This window comes from Arvicola amphibius, chromosome 4 (assembly GCF_903992535.2).
Source record: "Arvicola amphibius chromosome 4, mArvAmp1.2, whole genome shotgun sequence".
NCBI classification, from domain to species: Eukaryota; Metazoa; Chordata; class Mammalia; order Rodentia; family Cricetidae; genus Arvicola; species Arvicola amphibius.
Window position 1 is genome coordinate 45804471 of NC_052050.1, and position 21356 is coordinate 45825826.

The following is a 21356-nucleotide window of genomic DNA, read 5'->3' on the forward strand; positions in this document are numbered from 1 at the left end:
ATAGGTGATCGAGCTGGGTATGATGGCAGGCCTCTGTAGTCCTAGCACTGAGGACGTGAAAACAGGAGAATAAATTGCACCAGGCTGGTCAGGATTAAATGGGTTTTACTCTGCTTCAAAAACTTGGGGAAAGGCAGAGAGCGAGATAGTCCAAGTGTGTTTAGGCTTCCGACTACCTAGCGCTTGTACTGGATGAAACTGCTCAGTATAAGGACAGCAAGGCTGACCTTGGCTAATGAAACCCAAAGCATAAACATCCTGACAATAGTCAGAGCGCCCACAGGAGGGAAGGGCACAGAGAGAGGGTTTCCCTGTGGTATTAGTTACTTTGTACCTAAGTGGTAAACAGCGATTGTGTTTTCTCCCTCGGTCTGGGTCCTTCTCCTCTTTCCAAAGCAGTCCCGCCTGCCAGAGATTTCCCTTACTGTCTGGCTCAGGGGCTGCTTGCTCAGATTTCCTTCCCATTAAATAGTATGTATAATAACAGCAACTAATTTTAGCACCTGCTTTCTACAGCGTCTTTAAAGCCCTTGAAAGCAACTGTCTAAACACTCCTTGTCATGCTCACTCACTGAATACAAAACTTTCAGCATCTACACTGGGCACGGGGCCACACACCTGAAATCTGCCCTCAGGAGGTAGAGGCAGTAGGATCAGAGATTCGGTCACCCTTGGCCAGCCTGAGCTACGTGGGACCTTATCTTAGAACAAAAACACTTAAGAATCAAAGGACTCCCTCAAGGTCAAACATAGGATTCAAAAGTGCAGTCAGACCAAGGTAACTTCCATTTGTCTCTCAAGCCATTTCTCCTCACATGTCATCTCTCTCCCTCCCGGGCTCCTGTCTATGCCAGCTCACTGGGGACTCTTACATCCTTCCAGATGCTCCTCTTAGCCCCACCAGCCTCTGCTCTCAGCTGACCCCTGGGGTCCAGGACCATACCACCCAGGGATGTGTTCGTAGATGGACTCGTCCTGTTTCTTCCAGGTATGGTTCCCCTGTCCCACTGGTCGGGTCTCTAGCTTCGGCCCAGTCTTGCTGGACACAGTGGTGCCGGGAAATGGTGCTGAAGTAGTAAGTGTGAAGCCAACTGCCTTAGCAGGGCCGCAAGGGCCTGCTGGAGGGAAAGACCAGCTCTGCTGCCAAACAGGCAGCTAGAGCCATGCTGCGGGGCATGGGAAACATGGCAGAGGTTGCTGCCTGGCTCTCGGGCACACTCACAGGTAGAGCAGTTCAAGGCCCTCTCCCAGCTCTTGCTTTCTTCCCAGCCACTTTGCTGCCCCTGTTCTACGAGGAAAACCTGTCCTCCATGCCTGGGCTCCCGGGCCTCAGCCTGATGACTCACACTCTCTCAGTCCCTCAGCTGCACCATAAACAGGCCCAGCTGTGTCACATTCCCAGCGGGGAAAACAGCAGCTGCAGGCAGCCCCTCCCCTGGTGTTCGGGCCACTGGACAAGAATCCCCAGAGGCCACGGCCAAAAGCACTTTGGACCATCTTTCTTAGGGACCCTAAGATGACCAAAACCATATGCCTTTTTTCACAAGAACCCCCAGGGGAGGCCATGGGGTGAGTGACACCCCTTTTTCATATCCAAGGCCTCCTGAATCTGCTCGCCTTGGGGCTACACCCTGACTCTGATGAAGTGAGAGCCCAGCAGTAGGTAGGGGTTAACATTTCTAGGCCTGTGGCCCTTTGCAGAGATGACTCTCATCCCCAGGTGGCTGGTTCAGTAAAGCCTAGATAGGCCAGGATCCAGCCTATCTTGTCCAGACTATCCACCCAGGAGCTAGTCTGGACAAGTGGACTCGGCAACGCCAGGCTGTTCCCTCACCGAAACCGGCAGGCACCCCTCAGCACACTTTGATGGGAAGGTCCTTGTGGTCACCTTTCCGCTTCACTGGTGCAGGGGCAGGGAGGGAAAACTGCCTTCTCCCAGCTGCCTCCCGTTCCACCTGCCAGGCCCAGAACCCTACCAACACCCCCACTGCCTCCTGTCAACCCCAGCACATGTCATGTGGAGCAAATTCATGAGATAGAACCCCTCTGATGGCCCATTTTCCCCAGGCCAATGGCCATCAGCTGACTGCCTCAGCGTCCCAAGGTATGGATGGGAATAGGAAAGAGGTTACGTGGGCTGTAGTACTTGGAGAGTTTTACCCGCCTGGCACTTGGGCTCTCCAGGTAGAGAAGCAAATGAAACCCTGCCTGGCTGCAAAATGGAGCTGAACAGAAAAGCTGTCGGACGCCCATCCACTCCCAAGGGCCACTGACTTCCACCCCTCCCTCGGGTCTTTAAAGAGCCGGATGAGTACTCTAATCTCTTCAAACTCCAATCTAATTCCCCTGGGATCATTTCTTCTTCAGGTTTTAAAGCCAAATGCAATGAATAAAATGAGGAAAGTCCACAGAGAGATTTTTTTCCCCCTGAACATTTTGTAACCACTTTGCTGTGAGGGTTTCAGACCAGAACTCCCCATCCCGCCCACACTGACAAGGGTCAGGGTAATGAAGTGGAAAAGATATGGTCACAGTTTTGGCTGCGTCTGCTCCCATCTCTAAGCAACCCAGGCCCTGGATTGTAGGGTGGCGGCCCAAAGACGCCACCTCAGCCGCCGGCCGGTGTTTGTGCTTCAGCTGATGGAGCGAGCTAAAGGGTTGTACAAACTAGAGACATTAAGCAAACAGACTAGAGTGTGCTGACCAGATGTCCGGGGAGGCCAAGACTCCACACCATGGGGTGTGTGCTTACACCCGTGGACAGGCATGTACCTCCCTCAGGGATGCCCATGCCTCACGCTTCAAGAGACCTGAGAGAACCAGCCCTGACTATTGGATAGCCTCTGAACCTCCTCACTAGAGGAAAAGACCACAGTGTGGAGGACAGAGTATGGACTCCCAAGGCTCTGTGAGGGTGGAGGGTCGGGTACAAGCTATGGGCCACCTCCTCCTGGTCTATGAGGAAAAGGCACTTTGCCAACTTGGGGCCCCTTCTCCACCGATGGGTGTACAGCCCACAGCCCAGGTCATACAAAGCCCCTTGGGCCTGAGAAAGTCCCCCGATGAGGGTTTCCCTGACAACACATTCCCCCACATTCCAGGTTATCAAGGAGCCATTCTGTGTTTAAAAGCCCTGGTAGATTTGATTTAGGGAGTTCTAAAGACAACCTCGAAGACTCCTTTGTCCCCCAAATGAAAACACGGATGGCAGACACAAACAGAAAGTGCCATTGTGCTGCCAGTGCGTGTCTCTGGGAGCTGGGCCTGACAGTTCTGCTTTTTAAAAGGCCTGGGCTGTGTCACAAGCAGATTCAGCTCTGCTCAGCAGAAAGCCAGGAACATTGCCTAACAGCTTCAGTCTGTCCTCCACGGCCGCTTCCTATTCCTCTCAGCGTTTATTCCCATGAGGGATCAGGTCCCGTGGGAAGCCTCATGGGACAAGGGGATGTCCAAGGGGAGTCCTCCAGCCTGGGGGAAGGGATGGAAAGCTGTCCTGAGCAACCAGAGATACTGGGGGGGGGGGAGGCATGGGGGGTGTTGATCCTTTGCCCTCAGGTGGAGGACAGTGTAGCTTCTTGGAGACTCTAGACTGAAGGCTGGCAAATGCTTTCCATAAAGGGCCAGACGGTAAATATTTCTGTCTTTGTGGGCCATATGGTCTCTGTCACGATAGCCTGACAGCCTCTGTGGCATGAAAGCATCCACAGGCAACACGTGAGCAAACCCAAATGATGTGGTTCAAGCAAAATCTTGTTTATAAAAACAGGCAGGGGTTTGCATTAAGCCTGGAATAGCAGCTCACTGACCCCTGCCCTCTAGATAAAGAAGTCAGAGGACAAGACCTAGACCTCCCTTAAAAGGATGGATCCCTCCTACCTAATGCTTTACATGGGACCCACTCACATGTAGCCTGGCCAGGCACCTGAAGTGGGTGGGAGAGCCAGGAGTTACTAGGAAACCTGTGCACGCGTGCACATGTGCGCACACACAATCACACACACACACACACACACACACACACACACCCCTAGCTGAAGTGAATTATAGTCCGTTTCTACTGCAGGGTAGCAGGGACCCGGACAACAGCAAGGATAACCACTGGAGACAAAGGAAGAATGCAGAGCTCTAGGTGCAGGCAGGGAACTGGAAGATGAACTGTGTAGATACAGAAAACCGAGAAAGCCAGGAAGAATAAAACTGATGCACAGACAAAACTCAAGAATATATTCTAAGGCTGATGAATATAAGACACTGAGAATTTTGCAGCCTACAATTTAAATTTCCAAAATGCTGAGTAATTAAAAAAATTTTATTTATAACAACAACAAAATAAGAAAAGTCAAAAGAATACTTATAGGTTCATTCCTTTTTCTTAAAAGTACCTTGGACAACAGCTTCCAATTTCATTTTAAAGGCTTTCTTTTTTTTTCTTTTTAGATTTATTTATTATGTACAGTGTTCTGTTTGCATGTGTGCCTGCAGGCCAGAAGAGGGTACCAGTGGCTGTGAGCCACCGTGTGGTTGCTGGGAATTGAACTCAGAACCTCAGGAAGAGCTCTTACCTGCAGGCTTTCTTTAGTGGTAGAAACAGTGAGAGGTAACATAAACGAGCAGGAAGGTAACTTGGTGTGAAAATGTCATCATGAAACTATTATTCTGTATGCTAACTAAAGAGACAGTAATGAAAAAGAAAGCAGAAACAGGCAAAAATCAAGGCTTGCTTTCTGTCTTGTATGTTTTTGTTTTGACTTGTTTTTGTGATAGAGTTCTGCTATGTGACACAGGCCAGGCTGGCTTCAATCTCCCAAAGAACCAGGATTACATATACATCACTGTATCTCTGCCCTATAGGATGTCTTTCTTTTTTTTTATTTTTTATTTTATTTATTTATTTTTTTTTTTGAGACAGAGTCTCTGTATGGTCCTGGCTGTCCTGTAACTCAATGGGTAGATCAAGCTAGCCTCAAACACATGAAGATTCTCCAGCCTCTACCTGAGTACTGGGATTAAAGGTGTGGGTCACCCCAGAAAGCTCCTACAGAATTTCTTAGAAGCAACTCCCCACACGGTGCTCTTCCTCTGTTTGTCTTTGGCTGTTACTGTTTGAGCCTTGAGCCCACAGTGGCCTTGAACTTCCTATGTAACTGAGAGTGGATGCTGTCACTGTTTGACACAGGGTAGCCCTGAACTTCCGTGTAACTGAGCATAACCCTGAACTTCTCCTAATCCTCTGCTCCTTCTAAGCACAGGGATTGAAAGACCATGTTATCATGTCTAGCTGTCCTTTTTATTATTCCAGGGGTTCAGAGGCAAGGCCTCATTCTGTAGCCCAAGATGGCTTTAAAATCACAGCAGTTTCTCTGTGAGTTCGAGGCCAGCCTGGTCTACAAGAGCTAGTTCCAGGACAGGCTCTAAAAAAGCTGCAGAGAAGCCGGGCAGTGGTGGCGCACGCCTTTAATCCCAGCACTCGGGAGGCAGAGGCAGGCGGATCTCTGTGAGTTCGAGACCAGCCTGGTCTACAAGAGCTAGTTCCAGGACAGGCTCCAAAGCCACAGAGAAACCCTGTCTCGAAAACCCCCCCCCCCCAAAAAAAAAGAAAAAAAAAAAAAGCTGCAGAGAAACCCTGTTTGGAAAAACCAAAAAAAAAAAAAAAAAAAAAAAAAGAAAAAGAAAGAAAAAATCACAGCAGTTATCCCCTGCCTCCTGAGTGCTGTGTTACAGCATGGACCACACTACCTAGCTCTTCTCTTTTTACAGGCACCGTGCTGGGGTTGGTACCCAGAGTCCTGTGCACACTGGAGAAGTACTCTGCCACTGAGCTGCGCCCAGCCCACGTTACCCCCTGCTTCATGATGACTAAGCATTGCTCTGCACTTGCTAAGCTCCTCAAGTCCCAGGACCATCTCAAACGTATATCCTGAAATTCAGATCTGCCCTACCAGATGCCCAATGTGACAAAAAGAACAAAGGCGACGCCAGGTTTTTATTTTTCATCTTGATAAAAAAAAAAAAAAAAAAAAAGGGTTGGTGGTTTCCATGCTGTCCAAGAACAAACAGAACCATGCCTGACTCCTGTTTCACATTGACACAACCTAGTGGAATCTGTGTACTTTTCACAGTGCGAACACACTTCTCCCTGTTTCAACATTTATTTCCCTTTGGGATTATGACAGGGGAGACGATATCTATTTTGATTTTAAATGTATCTGATTAAAAAAAATAATAAAAATGACCTAACAGATACAAAGTACACCTCGAGGGCACCAGCAGGTGAAGCAACTGAGCCCCCAGCTGAGTGTGTAGTTCACCCTCAGACACCCACACCCAGAGCTCACCACACATGCTGCCCACACCAGGCCTTCTTTCCCGAAGAGACTGCACTGAGTTTTCCCTGTCCATGGACACAGGTCCAGACGGTTAATCCTCCCTACCAGGGAAAACATAGGAAAAGGGAGCGGGGAAGATGTAGGCCTGCAGGCTGGTAACCAAGATGCCAGTATCTCTGCAGGTTCTTTTATCAAAGGACCAGAAAGGTCCCATCGCTCTTGGAGCAAAACCTCAACAAAAGGCCTCTTAACAGCTTGACTCCTGACTAGAGCATAATGGGAAACAAAACCAGACTATAAACATCCATGGTGGTAGTGTACCCCCAGACCTTCTTCAGAGGTAAACTGAGCCGGGAAATGCTCCTCTGATAGAAGCCTGGGAATGGTACCCTTGCCTGTCTGTGTAAGTCTGCAGTCTTCCTTTGGGGAAAGATATTTCTATTCCTCTTTAACTTCCTTCAGCTCCTCCTCCAGTCCTCCTTAAAAAGAAACCTGTTTTGTGGCGTCCTGGTGGTCCTGCCAAGAGCATGCTCCACATTCCAAGAAACAGTGCCACCTATCTGGCCAGACATCTGTGTCTTAGCCAGGAAGAGTGTCACAATGTTGCCACTCAGTTCCAGGCACCTGCAAAGGTTGGGGCTGGGTGGTTCCAGGACAGGCTTGTCTACAAATGGCACTGTTAGCCAGAGTTCCTGGAGAGCCTCGGGACGGCAGCCACAGATGATAAGAAACAACGCGGGCAACAGCCCTTGTTTTCCCGGCTCTTCTCTGACAGAAACCTGCGTTCCCCCATGCCAAAGGCAAGCCCAGAAGCAGCTGCAAGGCACCCTGGGAGTCACACCTGTCTGCTTTAGAACCTATGGGACTGGCTTTGCTGTCAGGCTAGAGAAACCACAGCCCAACACTGCTTGGGACATCCAAGCATACAGGGGAATGGAAAGAAAGGACCTGGAAGCCAACCAATACGTCCGAATCCAGCACTTCCCCAGCTGGAAACGTTCCTTAACAAACCAATACTTACGGTTAATGAAGTGAAGGTCATGCACATCCCCCCAAAGCCATTCAGAGCCAAGGCGATGAAGATGAGCACAGAGAGTGCTGTGGACAGACAGAAAGCCATAATTGGGGGAGCACAGGAGCACAGTGTTCCATACTGAGAAGGCTACAGATGAGCTAAAAATAAAGGCCAGGCCATCAAGGGTTAGTGACGCCTGGAGAGCACTCCCTCGTCCTCTTGCCTACCTCAGGGACCTTGAGTTCTAGCAAAAGACGTGTGCCCACTCTCTTTTCTGTTGACCTAGACCCAATCAAATGACCCCAAAAATCTGTTCACAGACAACAAAACTCCAGGTTCCTGGAAATCCGCGGATGAGGCTGGCTAGGAGGTTACTGAAATTCCGGTCCTATTTTGGTGTTGTGCGAAAAGCCCTTAAAGTTCTCGACTGGGGATGGGATCCAGGTGTTTCCTAAGTTGTTTTTCAAGGGCTGGCCTAGGCTGCCCTGAGGCCTCGGCTCAGCTGGGTGTGGTGTATCATGCCTGTAATCCCAGCCTTCGGGCTGAGCCAAGAGGACTACATGTTTGGGGCAAGCTTGGACTACCTCCGTCTCAAGTGTCCAAGAGCTGGGCTGTTGCTCCATGGCAGAGAGCTTGCCTGGCATTTACAAGCCCTGGGTTCAATCCCCAGTGCTAAAACAAAAAAGAGGAAGAAGAGGAGATGGCTCAGCTACCATTTCTGAACCATGGAAGGCCATGTCCTGTACCGGGCCTGGTCCACAAAGCTTGTCTTCCAAGTGGCATCAGCGAGGCTACCACCATGGACTGGGTTGGTGGTTTGGGGATCAGACAGGAGCCTCATACACCCTGAGAACACCTCTCACACTTCTGCTTGGGGTGATTATCCTCTTACTAGCCACACATTTGAAAGAGCTAAGTCCTAGGCAATAGACCACCAGTCAGAAAGCTGCCCTGGCCACCCATGAGGTAAGTGAGCAGTCAGCTAAGAGGTGTCCCTTCTGGCTTGAATAGGGAGCAACAAGCCAAAGATAGCATCCAAGAGCAGGTGGGCCAGTGAGCACCTGTGGATGATGGCGCTTCCCCCAGCTTCTGGCAAAAAAGAAAAGGCATACTCACAGTCTGGGTTACTCGCTCCATATGCAATCAGCAAGCAGGAGACCGCAAAGCAGGCACTGAAACCAAACAGAAAGTGTTCTGTTGATACTGTGTTATCAAGTGCTGTTACGAGATAAGTTATGGGGGGGGGCAGTAATTTACTGTGTGTCACTTCAGAACATTTATAATCACCACTTAGCAGTTCTAGGGAGACCAGGGAATGTGCCTTATGAGGCAGGCAGGAGGACCCAGGAGGATGATGCTCTCTTGGGGGCTGTTTTCAGGGCTATGACTTGAACCCGGGGTCTTGTGTGTTACACGGGTGCTTCACCTCACAAGAGCTGCAACCTCAGCCTCACTTCATAATTGTTGCAATTTCATTATGCCAGGCAGTGATGGTGCATCCCTTTCATCCCAGCACTCAGGAGGCAGAGGCAGGAGGATCTCTGTGAATTCGAGGCCAGCCTGGTCTACAAGAGCTAGTTCTAAGGCTCCAAAACTACAAAGAAACCCTGTCTCAAAAAACCCACAAACAAAACAAAAACCAAAACCAAAACCAAAAAAACTTCATTTTAATTAATCGATTAACTTCATTCTTATTATTTTTTCAGTGCTGGAGTAAAACCCAGGGCCATGCACACGTTGGGCAAGCACTCTACCACTGAGCCCCATCCACAACTTTTATGGCATATGTGGGCTATAACTCAGTTGTAAAACACTTGTCCAGCACACATATGCAGAGTTTAATGGGCAGCACCTCTCACCCCTTCTACACACACACACACACACACACACAATACATATATACCTAATCTACATTTGCATATACTTATAGATGTTTAAAACCTTTTTTCTTCTTGGAGGAAGTACAAGGCCACAAGTCTTTGGAAACCAATGTTCTTCTCTACTTATTTTACTTTGGCACGTATAGACACACATGTTGGTGTGTGCATTCCATGTATAGTGGTACAGAATAGAGAGGTCAGGGGGCAACCTGTAGGAGTCAGTTCTCTAGCTTCTACCACGCAGGTTCCAAGGATGGAAATAAGGTCATCAGGCTTGGTGGCAAGTATCTTTACCTGAAGAGCCATCCTGGTGGCCCCAAAAACTAATGTTAAAGACAAGACCAGCAAGTTCAGGTCCTGGGGCTTGCATGCAGAACACAGGAGAGTCACAGTAGCTCCTGACTCTGTGTCACACAGTGAAGGAACCCTGCCCCAGGGTGTTGAGGGAGCCCCATGGTGCACCTGCTAGCACATTCCAAGATTCCCTACAGCAGGGAATGCAGCTCAGGGGACTGCTATCCTCATCCTTCCCCCAAGGAACCCATACTGACCTGCCCAGTAGCCTGAGATTCCTTGGACCATACTTGTCCATGATGATGCCCAGAGGCAGGGTGATGGCACTGAGCAGGAAGGAACCCACAGTGAATGCCAAATTTAGAATCTCATCTTGGGCCTTGCAGCTGAGCCAGCCGTTCACCAGGCTCACCTCCTCGTGCTCTGGCTCTGCAGTGCTCCCGACAGTGCCATTGGTGACATTCTCTGTGTGTACAAAGAAGGAGGATATGGTAGGCATTCGCGAAGACCCAGGAGACAGATGCTCCTTCAGAATTTTGCCACTAAGAAAGCCAAAGCTCGTTCTGAGAGCCTTAAGGCTCCGCCAACTCACAAGATGTGGCTCTGTCACCCAGACCCCTGCAGCAATAATGCAGGTGTTTACAACATTTGTAGAATCACAGAGCAGTCAAAGAATCCAATAAAAAAAAAAAACCCACAAAGTCTTGTCCACAACTTCAAGGGCTTCATGTGTCCCTTGACCCCACCATTAGTCCCAGACTGGGATTCCCATTCTAGAATGATTGTGAATGCCTGTTATCTAAGCAGGAGGATCAGGGGCTCAAAGTCATCTACAGATAATGAGTCTGAGGGCAGGCTAGGCTACATGAAACCCTGTGTCCAATGGGAGAGTTGGTAGTGGGACAGAATGGCTCAGCAGGTAAAGGCACCTGCTTGTCCTAGAACTCACTCTGTAGACCAACTCACAGAGATCTGCCTGCCTCTGCCTCCTGAGTACTGGGATTAAAGGCGTGCACCACAACTGCCCAGCAAGATGCACCATTTTTACTTCTCTTCCTGGAGCTATTGATGGTGTTGATGGTCACCTCTTCCCATGACCACATCCAGAGCCTGCTGTGCGAGCCACACTTGCACACGTGTTGATGGTCACCTCTTCCCATGACCACATCCAGAGCCTGCTGTGCGAGTCACACTTGCACACGTGAGTGCCCCTCCAAAGTTCAACCAGATTCAAAACAACCCAGAAAAGGAAGGGAAAAGAGCTGCACCAGCTGGAGGGAGGATGGGGACAAGTGGGGAATAGGACTGGGGCTCTCTCCATCAGTGATGCTGACTAATCCTGCAGAAACAAGCCCGCTGATTAGCTCTGAGGCTCCACCAAGGAGCCAAGGGAACATTAACTGTGTGCCTCCCAGGTGCATCCCTCTGGCTGCAGGACGGGGTGGGGGGTGGGGGTTGCTCAGCCGAGGACTATAAAACCTGCTGGGCCTCTAAGAGCCACCCAAGGTAACTGAAAAGAAAGCATTTGGGGTGACTAATGGCACATGCCAGCCTCTGAGCAAAAGTCCCTGCTACGGGCATGTAGAGACTATGATGACAAAACCTGCCTTCCCCTGTTTCCTGCTGTATAGCCTTAGAAATGGGACTTCATCTTGCCCTGTTGGCTTACTTATCTGTGAACTAGACACAATATAATGGATAGTATATACGGCTAGAGCCTTGGGGAGGATCATGAGAAAAACCAGATAGCAGTCGAGAGCTCCCAACGGGCATACGAAGGCTTTGGTGAATAACTACTGTTACTGCTAGTGTCAGTTGGACTGGGGCTCAGGATGGAGGTGATTTAACAGAACCGCAGCATCTCAGAGTGGCAGGGAACACCGCGCTATATCAACACGTGAGCGCCTGACTGTGTGGTTAGTCGCCCACTGGGCTGCGTCTGAGGCTAGAAACTGGCTACTGGCTACTGTGTTGCATTATCGAAGTGGGCCTTTGCCACAGTTGCTATTTACTAAATGACTGGAAACAATGAAGCACATCCCAGTGGCCAAAGGGAGTAAGAGGGGAAAGGAAAGAGCCCACGCAGAGCCAAGCTGAAGACAGAGGGACTTAGGGAGATGAGAGCCACAGGTTAACAGCCTGAACCTATATAAACAAAACCTTTCAGGCCACACTCCCAACCCTCTCACTTTCAATCCCCTTGCCAAGACATCTTCCACACTAGAAGCCACAACACAAGGCAAACACCATTCACTGAGCCCACTGGTCCCATGTGTTGCTGTAGCTGGAAGGTGTGAGGCGGCTTCTGGAAGGGAAAGAGTTTCAGGTATCAGCCCTGCCAGCAGAACAGGAACTGGACCTGCAGTATGGGGACCGGGCCTCCACCCAGGAATGAGCATTTCTAGGTATTCGTGCAGGTATGACAGCCAGCAAAGGTGAGATCGCGTGGACAGGTGGGGGAGGGCACTCCAGCCTGAGACCTGACTGTGGTCACCCAGGGTCTGGAGCCAGTTACTTGCACCCAAGAACTTTAAGTGTCATGAGCTCTCTGGCGACACAGAACAGGGGAGAAAGGAGGAATGTGGGGTGGGGGTAAGACCGCACAGCAAATTGAGGCACTCCCCCAGAGTCAAGGTTTCTCTAGGGAGCCCTGGCTGTCACGGAACTCACTTTGTAGACCCCTGGCCTAGAACTCAGTGATCTGCCTGCCTTTGCCCCCTGAGTGCTGGGATTAAAAGATTTCACCACTGCCTGGCTTCCATGGCTCTTTGTTGTTTATTTTTGAGACAGGGCTTCTCTATGTAGTCCTGGCTGTCCTGGAACTCACTTTGTAGACCAAGCTGGCCTTGAGTTCATAGAGATCCATCTACCTCTGCCTGAATACTGGGATCAAAGGCATGAGCCAATTTCGCCCAGCTCTCCCTGACTCTTCTTAATCAAGAGACAGAAGATAAAATTCCAAAACACTGGTTGGGGATGTGGCTTCGTGGTACAGCACCAGCTCCTGGGTTCAGTTCTTAGCACCGCAGTATATAGTGAAAATAAAATAACTAATAGCTGGAGAGACGGCTCAGTGGTTAAGAGGACTTGCATTCAGATCCCATCACCTACATGTTGGCTCACCACCCCTGAAATGACAGCTTCAGAGGACCCAGTGCTTTCTTCTGATCTCCAACAGACCAGGCACACATGTGGTACATAAAAACACGTTCAGGCAAAACATTTGTACACAAAAAATAAAATGACTTAATAACCTTTTTTAATCCTAACATGGGCCAGTGAGACGGCTCAGCAGGTAAAGGCGCTCGCCGCCAAGCCTGACAGCTTGAGTACAATCCCAGGGCTCAAAACAAAGGCAGGTCGAAGTAAGGAACCAACACCTGCAACATGCACACCGCAGCTCACACACAAACACAGACACACACACAGACACAACTGAAAGTAATTAAAAGAGTTTCAATCCCAAGGCATTTTCAGTGTCCTGATATGACAGAAGTAAGCACATGAGGATAAAATCTAAAGTTATTTGATGATCTGTCCAGTCCACAACTAGACCCAGAGGAGAGGGGCTGGAATACAAGTATCCTATCCTTCCTTCATGCTGGAGCAGGGATCGATACGTCAGATCATCCATACCTGTTCTTAAATCCCTACCAACGGGGCCACCAGGCCTCTGCTCACCTCCTTCCAGAAAGTGATGTCTAGCCGCAGATTATCTGCGTTTGGGGACCAAACGGCCTCTTTTCTGTGTCTGGGGAGCAACTTGAGTGTCCTTACATGGGGAGGGAACCGAACCATCATGGAGTCTAGAGTTCTGTTAGAAATAAACAGCCCACACAAATCATCTTGGTCCCAGCAGCTGCCCAGTCATACCCAGACTGCTCCAGTTTTGTCTTAGCCCACCTGGCCACAGAAGGCCAGGAAAGGGACAAACAGATATGGACCTAGGTAGTGTCCAGCCCCAAGGTGTCCCATGCTCAGTTTAGAGAGCAGTCATCACCAACCTAGCTCAGGCCAGCCTGCTTGGGTCCTGCCTGCACCTGTTATTAAACAGGTGCTTCCACCGTGGGGCGGACAGAGCAGCCCGGGCTAGCACAGTCAGGAAGGGCTAATGAGAAGAAAGGCAAGAAACTGGTGTGCCAGAGTGTGCTGAGAACAGGGCTAGGGCTGCCAGGACCGGGAAGAGAGAACAATGCCCTGTACTGTTGGCCCCACTCAGAAGGCTCACAAACAAAATCTTAACAGAGAAGGCAGAGGAGGCAAGCGAGTCTGTGACCCCACTCAGGGCTCCCCTTGGCTTCTCTGGGGTCAGAGTCCTTCCCTCACCCCAGGCAAACAAAGAGAGCGAGGAACTCCAGAAGATCTCCCTGATGGTGCAGAGGGAACAAAGAGGCACATGGCAGGAGTTACTCTCTAGTTCATTAGCAGTTCTTTCTCAGGCTGGTGGCTGAACCCCTCCCCTCCGTGCCGCTGGCCTGGCCAACCCTCCTGAGGGTACCTGCACCAGCCTCTCTCCTATCCTTAGTCTTTCCGGCAACAGGAAGCAGCATCTCAGCCCAGCAGGGGAGATGTGGGTGAGAGGTCGGCTAAGCCACAGAGCAAGCCAGAGGCAGAACACAGTGAGTACCATTGGGCCGTCTCTCCGAGGTCACAGCAGCAGCAGCCTCCTGTGCTACCTGCTTCGGTGGCAATGAAGTGCCCTCTCACTCCGACCCCATATTCCACAGGACAGTAAGTGAGACTGCGGAGCAGGTGTGTGTCTTGAGGAAGGTCTTGCGCGGCTAGGCTCAAACGGAGTCAGAGTCTGAGACTACGGTTATCCTGCCCTCGTGGGTTAGAGGAATGTGGAAGGCTGAGACAACAAAGCTGGGAAAAAGCTGGGCCACCCCAGAGGCCCTTCCTATCACCTAGTGAGAACAGGGCTGGCCCACGGCTCTCCCACAAAGCCACGGAAAAGCCAACCCATGCCCGACAGGACCTTCATGAGACACTGAGACAAAATAAGCCAACAGATGTCAGGGAGGGAAATCAGGTCATGAGAAGGGTAAGGGTGGCGGTGACAGGCAAGGGGACTCCTTTTGTGACACATTCTTTGAGGCTGTGGGTCCCAGCTTTTAGCCCGCTTACTGTTTCTTTTGGAATTTTTCTGAATTCAGAATAAACTAGGGTGAGTTAAATGTGTATCTAAGTGGTAAGACCTGTGAAACCCTGGGTTTGGTCCCTAGCACTGAAAAATTAATAAAAAACAAATAGAAGTAACATGTCCAGTATGGTGGCACACACCTGTAACCCCAGCACTTGGGAGGCTGAGGCAGTTTGAGGCCATCCTAACCTGAGTTCCAGGCCAACCAGGGTTACATAATAAAACCCTGTCCAAAAAAATATAAATAAAGGGAGAGAGAGGAGTCAAGAGGATCACAAGTTCAAGGCTAGCCTGAGCTATATAGTGAGATCTTGTCTCAAAGAAAAATAGAGACAGTTATGCTCATAAGCAATAAAAGCCAAAAGCTAAGTTTCCATCACTGGCTTTTAGGTATGGATAAAAGCCCATAAAAGGGAAGGCCTGAGCCGGGCAGTGGTGGCGCACGCCTTTAATCCCAGCACTCGGAAGGCAGAGGCAGGTGGATCTCTGTGAGTTCGAGACCAGCCTGGTCTACAAGAGCTAGCTCCAGGACAGGCTCTAAAGCTGCAGAGAAACCCTGTCTCAGAAAAACAAAAAACAAAAAACAAAAAACAAAAAAAAAAAAAAAAAAAAAAAAAAAAAAGGAAGGCCTGGACGTAGCTCAGAATTCTCCTTGTCCATGTCTCAAGACTGGGTCTGTGCTGCTTCCCCAGGGGACAACAACCCCTCTGCCCTCTAGAGGCAGAGTCTTGTTTCTTGATGGCACAGCAAGAGTACCTGACTGTAAGGGCCAAGAGCACAGCGCCAAGCCTGGGTAGTAGAGCAAGCATGAACACTAGTGTCCGCAGAACCTGTGAAAAAGCTGTGAGCTCTGGGCTCAGCGAGAGACAGGGACAGAAGAATCCTGACATCGACTCACACATGCACTCACGTGCCCATAAATGTGAGAGCATGAACACAAATGCACATAGCAGGGGTTCAGCTTCATGTTGGGAGCTAGGCCGTGGAGATTCCCATCTTCACAGCTCTCATCCCACCCACACCCAGCACGTGGCCAGCCCTCAACCATTCAAGGGTCTCTGAGAGGCTCACTGAATTCTGGCAGTCCTCTGCCTCCCTGGCTTCCTTCTGGCCTTGAGAATAAAATCCAGTTTTCCTTGCCTCCCAGTACTTCCACCTGCCATCTCTCTGCTGTACCCGTCTTTCTGTCTTCCCCTCTGAGGTGTGGGATGTGGCCTGTCTTACACACACACACACACACACACACACACACATCAGCTCACCCTTCTTCACCTCTAGGCTTCTGCCTTAAGTGTAGGAAGGCCTCCACCTGGGCACAACTGATGGTCTCACGCCCACCACCCTCAGCTTTATGGAATCTGTGTGTAAAGACTTACTGGCGGAGCTGGAGAGATGGCTTAGAGGTTAAGAGCCCTGACTGCTCTTCCAAAAGACCCAGGTTCAATTCCCAGCACCCACATGGCAGCTCACAACTGTATAGTTCCAGTCCTGATACTCTCACACAGACATACATGCAGGCAGAACACTAATGTACATACAATAAAAATAAATAAATCATAAAAAAGACTTATTAGCAAGGGACCCCTAGTCTAGCACCTCAATAGGGTTTATCATGGTGGCTGTATGCCTTTATTCCAGCACGCAGGAGGCAGAGGGATCTCTGTGAGTTCAAAGTCAGCGTGGTCTACATAGTGAGTTCCAGGACATTCAGTGCTACATAATGGGGATCCTATCTCAAAACAAACAAATAAAAATAATGCTTACTGGATGTGTGAGCTAAAGAAGGAACAACAGTCACAGATACCTGTAGCCCAAGCTGCTCCTATCAAAACCCACCAAAGGGCCAGGTGTACTGGAACACACCTGTAGCCCCAGCACCCAAGAGGCAGAGGCAGGCAGATCAGCCAGCCTTGGGAACACAACTGGAATTCCAGGCCAGCCAGAGTTATATGCATGCTTTTAGTCCCAGCACTTGGGAGGCAGAGGCAGGCAGATCTCTGTGAGTTCGAGGCCAGCTTAGTCTACTAAGCGAGTTCCAAGACAGTCAGAGCTACACAGAGAAACCCTGTCTCGAAAAACTAAAACCAAAACCAAAACTAAGCAAAAGAACAGAGAAAATGAAGGAAGAGGTCATGTCAGGGGAGTGGCTACGGTGGTCATATAGAGGCCAAAGGACTCAGCTTGAGAAAGCCCCAGTTTCCACACTAGACTCCCAACTGTCCACACCAGGAGGACAAGAGAGGTCTCTAATTGTCATTACCAGGTGAGAAGTATACAAAACTCACGAAACACCCGGACTCAGCTCCCGAGCACTAGCCCCCGTCCACGTGACAGGTAATGCACAGCAAGCTGAGGGTCAGCAGAGATGCAAGGAATTCCTTCCCTTTTCCCACATTGCCAAACTGGAACCCAACACCGTGTCTGCAGCCAGAGTCTGGCTAGAGTCCCAACAGAGTCCTGAAAACCTTTCAACAGGTTCAGGCAAATTTCCTTTGATGAACACACTCACACCATCAATCTTAAAAACAACACAAAGCTGAGGCATTCGCATCTCTGTCAGCTATACACAAGTCAGCTCCTTCAAAGTCTAAAGCAATCAACTCAGCCATCCACCGAGGTTGACAATGCTGGGCCACAGAGCAAACCTTGACCCTAACCTTGCCAGGCACTCCCAGTCAAGGAAGCGCGGAAGCTTCTGGTCCCAAAAGTCAACAGGTTACCCGGACTCCAAGAAGCAAGGAGGCTGGAGAGATAAGCTGTGTGGAGTCAGCAGACTTTCCTGCTGAGGATGCTAGCTCAGCGGGTTTGCCAGATAATCAGAAAAACCAAAATCAGACAGAGGAGCAGAGGCACGGGATAAGAAGTTGATGTTCAACCCACTGTCCTAACTCTTCCCCTTCCCTTGGGTTTGTAGGAGCGACCTGACCTGTCAGTCTCTCGGGTGCTTAAATACCAACTCAGCGCTATGCTCGCACAGTCTCTGGAAGGAAGACAGTTTCATCAGGGAAGCAGTTTCCATCCCCACGGTGCCCATACCATCTAAGAAATTGTGGAAGCAGACAATCTGACTTCACCAAAGAAGAAAGGAAAGGAAAGGGAAAAAAAGGAAAGAAAGGAAAGTCTGCCCACACTAGTCCTCTGGTCTGGATGAGATATTGAAGTTTTGTCTGGGAATAAAGATTTTCTTCCTTCTGCTTTTAAACACCCAGTGCACCCTGCAACAAAGGAAGAGAGAGCCATACACATCTACCTGTTCCAGTCCCCGTCCCTGTCCCTCCCCCATCTCCCTGGGGCCATTAATTTCCTAACATCTTTTAAGCAGAACAGAAGCTTGGTCAGGGAACAAGGTCTGACTCTCATCTCTCAAGATTTCTTGCTGATGTGGGGAAAGACCTGCCAAGAACCCTTTGGCTATTAGGAAATATTTCTGAGTGCTAAAGGCTAAAGGTTGGTTATAAACGAGACTTTCTGCCCTCTCCCAGGTGCCCTCTGGATTCCCTCCCTTTCTCTGGCCCTTACCCTCTCCTGCTAAGCTCTGTACCCTGAGGATCCACTGGGCAGATCAGAGAAGAAAAACGAAGACTGACTCAGAGTTACGGGCAGCGGGAGCGGGTCCAAAGCTTTCTCTTCCTGCTCAGAATGAGAGGCTGGGTGAGGTAGCATAGACTATAATCTCAGCATTCAGGAGAATGAGATGTAAGGATTACAAATTAAAGCTAGTCTGGGCTACACAGCAAGATCCTATCTCAAAAACAAAGATAAACAAACAAAAAAAAAAACACTTTAGGGCTGGGTGGTAGTTCACACAGAAACTGTCTTTAAAAACCAAAAGAAAGAAACAAACAGCTGTCGAGGTGACACTCGGGTCTGTCAGCCTGAGTTCTACCTCATGAGCTCACGTGCTAGAACAGCCAAGCAGACGTCATCCTCTGGATTTCCACATAGTGCTCTGCCCCATCCCCCAAACGAATAAATGAAAAAGACGATTTAAAGTCAAAAGTAAACTAAAGGACTCTAGAAAGAAAAAGGCATGTTAGCAGTAACCTAAGGAGTCAAATCTGGGCCACCATCAGAGAGGGCTGAAGTACGGGGTGGGGCATGGCAAAGGCAGGTCTGACCAAGGATGCCTAGGAAAGTGGGGAGAGGTTGGGAGCTGACTGGGCCCTACCGATGACTGACCCTGCTGAGCTGCAGCCCTCGGGGTGGGAAGACAGTGGAAGGGATGGGTTGGGGGGCATTGAGAGCCACCCTCAGCCTGCCTTCAGAACGTCCTTTCCCTCGCTCGTCCCCTTCCTCTTCCTTCCTACTATGTTTTGGAAGCCACTGAGATGTTCTCACAGTACAGATGGCCTTTGGAGAATCATAAAGCAGCAAAAACAGACAAGAAATTATATCTTGGCAAGTCTTTAGGAGACTCCATAATGACCTGACTTAAAAAAAAAAAAAATATATATATATATATATATATATATATATCTAGATGAACCTTCCTTCGGGTGGAGGCGAAGCCACTTCCTCTCTCTTGCTGTACCCAGCCTATGAATCAAGTTCCTCTTTCTTACACACGTTTAACTGCAAGGCAAGCGATGCTGCAGGGCCTAGGAGACCAGGAGGCCAGGAGGCCAGCAATGTTCCTGATCACAAGCAGGGGTCCTGAGTCTACTAGTCTGCAGCTTGGGCAAATGGAAGACTGATCCTAGCCTCAGTTTCTCCATCCACAAACGGGGACGATGATAACCCCGAGAGTTGGATGAGGATCAAATGGGCCTTTTGGCACTAGGAGGCTCTGTGCAGCAAGCAGGCATTGCTTAGCTGTTCATCTCCACCCTCCCTCTCCCAAAGCCCCACTCTAGGAACCTGCCCCTGACCAAGGCATCCTTCTCACCTGGCTTCGTACACAGGTAGGAGTAAAAGCCCTCTGACTTGAGCATGATGAGCAGCGAGCCCCAGCCCAGGAGGACTGCAGAGAAGAGGAGGTTTTCCAACACAGCCGTGCAGGCCATCCACCAGCGGCGCCGATGGGCAGTGGCCAGGGTGGGCGCCATGGTGCGGTGTGGCGGCGTAGCCCGGCTCTGGCTCTGCAGACAGACACCTGCGCACAGATCTCAGCTTCAGCGGTGGCCCTACCCAATCCGTGTGGACGCTGGCGCACAGCGACCAGACTGTCAACCCCCAGCAGCCCAGGCTGTAGGTGCACGCCTCAAAAGAAGCGAACCCCAGACCCGTCCGGGACCTGTGCCATCCCGAACCCGCGACTAGCTGGCACCGCTACCTTCGGCCACGGTGGGGGCCCTGAGGGCCAAGTGGAGAGGCTTCTCCCTCAGTTCACTCGGAGGTAAACTGAGGCATGGCAGGTGGCAAGGGACTAATGCATGCTCAAGGACGTGGAGCTGGTCCTGGCCCCAAGCAAGATTGAATAGCTGGTATGGGGGCCGTAAAAGGAGGCAGTTTGCCGTAGGGCCACCTGAGCCTAGGCACACCTGAGAGCTGCCACTCCCAAGGACCCTGACAGGCTTCCGCCCGCCCGCACTCAAGACCCTTCCCCAGAGCTTGTTCCTTCAACCACAAGATCAGCGCAGGGAGCTCCGGAACGGCCCGCCCACGGTGCATTCATTGGTGGAACAGCACAGGAACTGCTGCACCATTGGCCAGTGTCTAGGTCGCTAGGCGCTACCGCCACGCGAATCCCGCATGGGAGAGGCGAAGCCGGTTCAAACCGGCGGCGCGAGCCAACCGCGCGACCCCCCCAGGCTGGGTTGTTACCCCAGCAATTAGCCCGTTTCCATAGAAGCAGATCCCGTCCCTCCATCCTCCTGTTCTCCCTTTTTGTTCCATCTCCCGCCCGGTGTCTTCTCTCTGGCAAGCATGCACCTTCCTTCCAACCCCGCCTGTGAGCAGCTTCAGGTTCCCGTACCCTCGCCTGGGGCCCGGATTTCGGGAGTCGAGCTCACCCGGCTCCTACCGGTGTGTATCGGGCCCGCCCGGCGCCTTTTCTGTCCCCTTTATTTCCAGCCCTTTTATTCCTACCCTAAGATGAAAAACACTGCTGCCCGTTGATTGGCTGAGTGGGGCTGGAAACAGGCCTTGACCAATCAGCAGCTACCCGCCCGCCCCCCGGCGAGCAGAAGCCGGTTCCGGCCGGACTTGAAGACAAACAAGAGGAATGGGGGGGTTAGGGGGCGGCTTGGGCAGGCCCGACTCTACCCAGTGAAACCGGAGTGCCCCTCGACCCGGAGCCCCTGCGGGCATCGCCCCACGCCCTGCTCGGAGTCCTCTTCCCGGTCAAATCCCTGGGTCAGCGTTTCAGGGAGTCTTGGTCCGTACTGAGCAGGGCTCCAGCACCTTGTCGCTCGGCCCGCAGTGTAGACCCCCGTCTACACCCGGAGAGAATCACGGCCGGATGCTCCAGCTCAGCGAGCCATTGCTGCCCTTTCGTGCTGCTCTTCCCGGCCCGCTCCTCGGGCTTTGTGTCCGGATTCCTCGCTGCCTTCCCCCAATTGTCCTATCCTGCGTCGTCTGGGGGTGTCGGAATCCCCCGAACCAGGCAGGCCCCGACGTCGTGTAATGCATCCCTGCTAGATCTCCTGATTCACCAGCTCCTTGCCCTCAGGTGCCTCCTGCCTGGTCCAAAATCGGTGTCTCTTAAAGATCTGTAGTCAGGTTTTAGGTCCAAGACGTCCCTGGTTATCCATCCGCAC

The 21356-nt window shown here is 50.8% G+C and overlaps 1 protein-coding gene across 6 annotated transcripts in view; it reads right to left on the minus strand.

The window, feature by feature from the left end:
- The window catches only part of Slc43a2 (solute carrier family 43 member 2), a 40957-nt gene extending 19854 nt beyond the window's left edge, over nt 1-21103 (minus strand). The window contains exons 1-5 of one of the 6 annotated variants that reach the window (XM_038328287.2): nt 21001-21103; nt 19544-19750; nt 9773-9980; nt 8458-8513; nt 7348-7424 (exon numbers count right to left, since the gene is read on the minus strand). In XM_038328287.2, the coding sequence (XP_038184215.1) occupies nt 7348-7424; nt 8458-8513; nt 9773-9980; nt 19544-19703 (501 nt within the window). In that variant the 5' untranslated portion in view covers nt 19704-19750; nt 21001-21103. Of the gene's footprint in view, nt 1-7347; nt 7425-8457; nt 8514-9772; nt 9981-19543; nt 19751-19930; nt 20193-20529; nt 20635-21000 lie in introns of those variants that run through there. The other 5 variants (XM_038328284.1, XM_038328283.2, XM_038328285.2 and 2 more) reach the window with 5 other exon arrangements.
- Between the last annotated feature and the right edge of the window lie 253 nt (nt 21104-21356).